At 45.3% G+C, this 4440-nt stretch overlaps 1 protein-coding gene across 1 annotated transcript; it reads right to left on the bottom strand.

Moving 5' to 3' along the window:
* Positions 1-2139: 2139 nt before the first annotated feature.
* Positions 2140-3390, bottom strand: MUCL3 (mucin like 3). The gene is made up of 2 exons (XM_037518645.1): positions 2755-3390; positions 2140-2286 (listed from the first exon to the last, which is right to left on the bottom strand). Exons 1-2 carry the CDS (start codon positions 3388-3390, stop codon positions 2140-2142), a joined length of 783 nt encoding a protein of 260 aa, XP_037374542.1.
* Between the last annotated feature and the right edge of the window lie 1050 nt (positions 3391-4440).

The raw sequence follows: 4440 nt of genomic DNA, 5'->3' as shown, positions 1-4440 counted from the left end.
AGCCAAGCGGGTGCATAGTCCACAGCCTCCCACTCCTCTGCAGCTGCCTTGGGCCCCTGGTGCTGGTTTTGGCAAGTTGGCCTGGAGGAGTATATTGAACTGGATGTTCGGCACTCTAGGGACAGAGGTGTTTTTACTTTGTTTTGTTTGGATTTTTAATTGGGGTCCAGATTGGAGAGATTTACTGGTGAGAAGCCAACTATCTGCTTTCCTCCCTGGGCTGGTGACACTCCCGCTCAGGCAGCTGCCATATGCTGGGTTACCATTTGCCCAAACAAGTAAAAAGGGGGCTCCCAGCTCGCTCCCAGAACGTGGGTGCTCGGATGCCTCAAGGCTCTCTCCAGGGACCTAAGCCTGGGGTCCCTCTGGCACCTAGCACACCTTCTTTCTGAGACCCAAGCTACTATCCTGACCTTAACAAAGGATCTCTGGTGGGAGACCCCAAGATCCTCAGGCCTGAGGACCTTCCCAGCCCAGAGCGGGGCCCTGGCTGGTAACTTAGTGACATGAGTGTTCAGATCAGGATTACTGTCCACCATCAGCTTCCTGCTTCCCACAAACAGAGATGCCAAAAGTAGTAAATAGCCCTGTTGCTTGATTCAGGTGAAGTGAAGGTTGGAGGGCCTGTGGCAAAATAGAAGGCCATTCTGCTCAGTGAAGATGCTGGCGTGGTCCTCCTCTGGGGAGTAAGGGCCCAGCTGTGTGGATGGCAGAGGGGTACTGCTGGGACTGACATTTGGGTCCAGAAGGCTTTGGGAGTGTGGCAGATACTTTGGGATCAAGGACATTTGGTTCCAGAAGGCTTTGGGAGTGTGGTAGATACTTTGGGATCAAAGACATGGTAGATGTTCATAAATTTTGGGTTTAATTCATTGGAGTTTTGTTTTATTCTATATAGTACTGCTTTGTGATAATTTTGTTGAATTATTTAATTTTCCTCTATTTGTGTCTTAGGTAGGAACTATGTCTTATATGTCTTTATAACCTTCCAAAGTATGTATAATAGGTGCCTAAAATGTTAATAATGAACATGTTTTCTCTTCATGCAATAAAGCCAGCCTGAACTCAGGCCAGCTCTTATCTAAAGGGAGCTGTTTTAGGAGAAATAGAAATTCAGCCTCTTGAATTCTACCCTCCACGAAATTCCAATCTTGTTTTCCAATTACTCCTGCTCAAGGTCATTTGAAAGGTCACAGCCAGAATTAGAAACACCACTCAGAACCTTTCCCAGCTGATCACCCAATAACAATAACATCCTTACTCTACAAATGTTTTGCTTACACTTTATTATAAAAAATCAGTAGATGGAAGGGAGCTATCTGTCATCTGTCAACTCTGCCCTCCACATCTGTCCAATCTGTAAAAAATGAAAGGGCTCTGATAAGAGACAGGAATAGAAATGGTGAGTGCGGAGCATCATTGTGGAAGGCCTGGGAATCAGTGATGAGCCTGCAGGTCATACACCCCTGGATGTCTGCCCACTGTAGACAGGGGGTCTGGAGCAAGAGGGAAGAACTATCCAAGTGAGAGATATTTATGATCATTCTGGAAATCTCCTTTCCCTCTGGAAAGGAAGGGTAGAGAAAGAACCAAATCCTATTATTTCACTAAAAAAAAAAGTAAGCACTGTGGGAACTCAGAGATAAACCCGTTTACACACAAATTCTAAGTAGTAATAGAAATAATAAAGATTGGTCTTGAAACCCAAGGGCTCTGGCTTCAGCCTTCCCCTTCCCATAAACTCAACTCACAGTCAGATTTGGGGCATTGCCTTGTAAAGTTCTGAAGTTTCCCTCAGCCCTGCTGCCAGGACTCAGCTGTAATTGGAGGGAGATTAGTCCCCACCCCATAGGTCCATCATACGCCATTTCACTTGCTTGTATTATTCACTGTGTTATTTGCTTGCTTGTATTATTCAATCTTTCTTTCGTATCCCTCAAACTTAATATTCATCTTGCTTATCACTTCCCCCCAACACCAGTTTCAAAGACCAGTTCAAAGCACACAGGAGATGAAGGGTTAATCTATTAACTGCAGTACTCTCTGCCCTTCCTGGAATCTGGAAATAGGAATTGTGACTGTAGTCCCTTATCCAGGGAAGGTGCATGGGAGGGCTGGGGCTGGGTGCTTTCTGAGCAATCATTGTGGCCTAGGGATCTTGCCCATGCCAAGAGTCTGCTGCTCCATCAGGTAGACTGGGTAGGAATTGGGGCCATGATCATCCTCGGAGTTATTGTCGTCAGACTTCTGAATCAGTGCATGACGCTTCCGTGTCATATAAGAGACCTGTGATTGGAGAAGGAGAAGGGAGGAATGAGTACCCTCTAGATGTCATCTCCTTTCTCAATACCCAGAGTGCAGGCCCTTAAATTCTATTCTTCTAATACTTGACCTTTTGCTTTCCCCATTCCCAAAATTCCACCCAAACCTTGTCAAACCCCAACAGAGATTCCCAGGTTTCATCTCCAACTCCTCCTTCTGCCCTATTTTCCTTATCCTAATATCCCCTGTTCTCATAGCCCAGGCTCTATCTCCAACCCCCAATTATTCCCTCCTTACACCCTTTTTTCTCAGTCACAAATTTCTCAGTTCCACTTTCTGTATCCCATCTATCTGTTGTCTTTTCCCATAGTTTTCACCACCACTACCCCTCAATTACCATTCCCTGCACTAAACCTCCTTTGCTGGATTAATAAGCTCTCCTTTATACCCTATCACATGGGGTCACTCCCCTCGGGCATCCTTGACCCTTACCAAGAAGATCAGGCCAAGGAACACCAGGAAGAGAATCACAGCCAACAGGACCACAATAACTATGGCCCACACGGGGAAAGAATCATTCTCCCCCACCACTCCTACATTGAGACCGCCCTGTGAGCCGTCTTTGTCCTGATATGGATGGCTCATTTTGTCTGGGGCTTCTGACGTGGTTAATTTCAGCTCTGTGCTGGATGTGGTGACTGTTAAAGAGCCAATGGGCACCTGACTGTTAACTTCAGTTTTGTTTGGATGAGGAGAGGTCACATTAACAGGTCTGTCTCCTGTGACCTTGACTGTGGGCCTTCCAGTCTCTGTGGATCCTGTGTTTCTTGCTGGGTTTATTGTGGTCTTCACTGAGGTTTTTATGGTCTCAGTGGTCAATGTGATATTTTTTAGTTTGTTTGTAGAGCTTGTTGGAATTGAAGTGGTCTTTGGTTTTGGGGCTGTGTTCTTTGTGTATGCAGTAAGCTTTTCTGAGGTGCCTGTGTTTGTCCCATGAGTGATCAGTTCTCCATGATCTGTATGAGTGGCTGGAGTTGGGGTGATGGTCCCATGAGTGGATGAGGCCATATCCCCATTATCTGTATGATTGGCTGGAGTTGGGATGGTCTCAAGAGTAGATGAGGCCATTTCCCCATGATCTGTATGGTTTGCTGAAGTTGGGGTGACATCCCCATGAGTGGATGAGGCCATTTCCTCATGATCTGTATGGCTGGCTGGAGTTGGGGTAATAGTCCCGTGAGTAGATGAGGTTGATACAGTTTTATTTCTGTTTCTTGTTACAGTTCGTGTGTTTCTTGTGACAATAAGACAGGTTGTTTTTCCCCTGGGTTTTGGTGTTGAATGACTTGCATCAGAGGATTTGTTATGCATGTTGGGAGAGTTAGAAGAAGGTTCTTGTCGAATAAATGGGCCTTTTCTTTGATTGCTGGGGTTTTGTTCAGAAGTAGAAGGAACTTCAGGATGAATTGTAGCATTTTTTGGGTTATCTGCAGGTTTGTGAGTTGTCTTGGAATGAAGTGTGGAGTTGTAGTGGGATTTTGGCATTTGAGTTCCTATAGATTTAGGAAGGTCTGGAGGACTGTGTCCTGAATGAAGAGCACTGTGGTCAGAGGCAGCACTGTGAACGAGGCTTGGCGTGGGAGTGGGGGCTGAATGACCAGATGCTGGAGATTCACCAGGTTTCTGAAGTTCCTGAAATGTGGTAGCTCCTGTGCAGGGAGAGAGGTAAATAAGACACTTCCTCCTGAACTCCCCTCCTCCCCTGCCCACCTTCACCACTAGGAAACCTTTTTTTACTGCATGTATATCCCCCCAGCCAGTCTCCTCAGAATACTCTGCTATCAAATCCCCATTCTTACCCCATCTCTCGCCTTTGCTTTGGCTGTGCCTTCAGCAAGAATACACCCTCTCCACCGCTACTCTTCAGTTCTCAATTTCAATTTTTTAGTTATGTAGAATATTTCCTGATCCTTCCAAGCAAGTAAGATGTAGCTTCATCTCATGTTTAAAAATTATTTGTTAATTATCCAGTCAAGAAATGGGCAGAAGAACTTAAAAAACACTTCTCTAAAGAGGAAATGCAAATGGCCAATAGGCATATGAAAAAATGTTCAACATCTCTTATAATCAGAGAAATGAAAATCAAAACCACACTGAGATACCACCTTACACCAGTAA

This window comes from Talpa occidentalis, unplaced genomic scaffold, assembly GCF_014898055.3.
Source record: "Talpa occidentalis isolate TD23 unplaced genomic scaffold, MPIMG_talOcc4v2.1 talOcc4.2, whole genome shotgun sequence".
Taxonomy (NCBI): domain Eukaryota; kingdom Metazoa; phylum Chordata; class Mammalia; order Eulipotyphla; family Talpidae; genus Talpa; species Talpa occidentalis.
The sequence above is the reverse complement of the archived record's forward strand: the minus strand, read 5'-3'. Positions and strand labels throughout refer to the sequence as shown.

What these genes read in the sequence shown, in the direction of transcription:
- MUCL3 (XM_037518645.1), bottom strand. Translation starts at nt 3,390, where the DNA reads ATGGCCTCATCTACTCTTGAGACCATCCCAACTCCAGCCAATCATACA. An exon ending in TCCTTGGCCTGATCTTCTTG is followed by an intron (nt 2,287 to 2,754) that starts GTAAGGGTCAAG and finishes CTCCAATCACAG; the next exon opens with GTCTCTTATATGACACGGAA.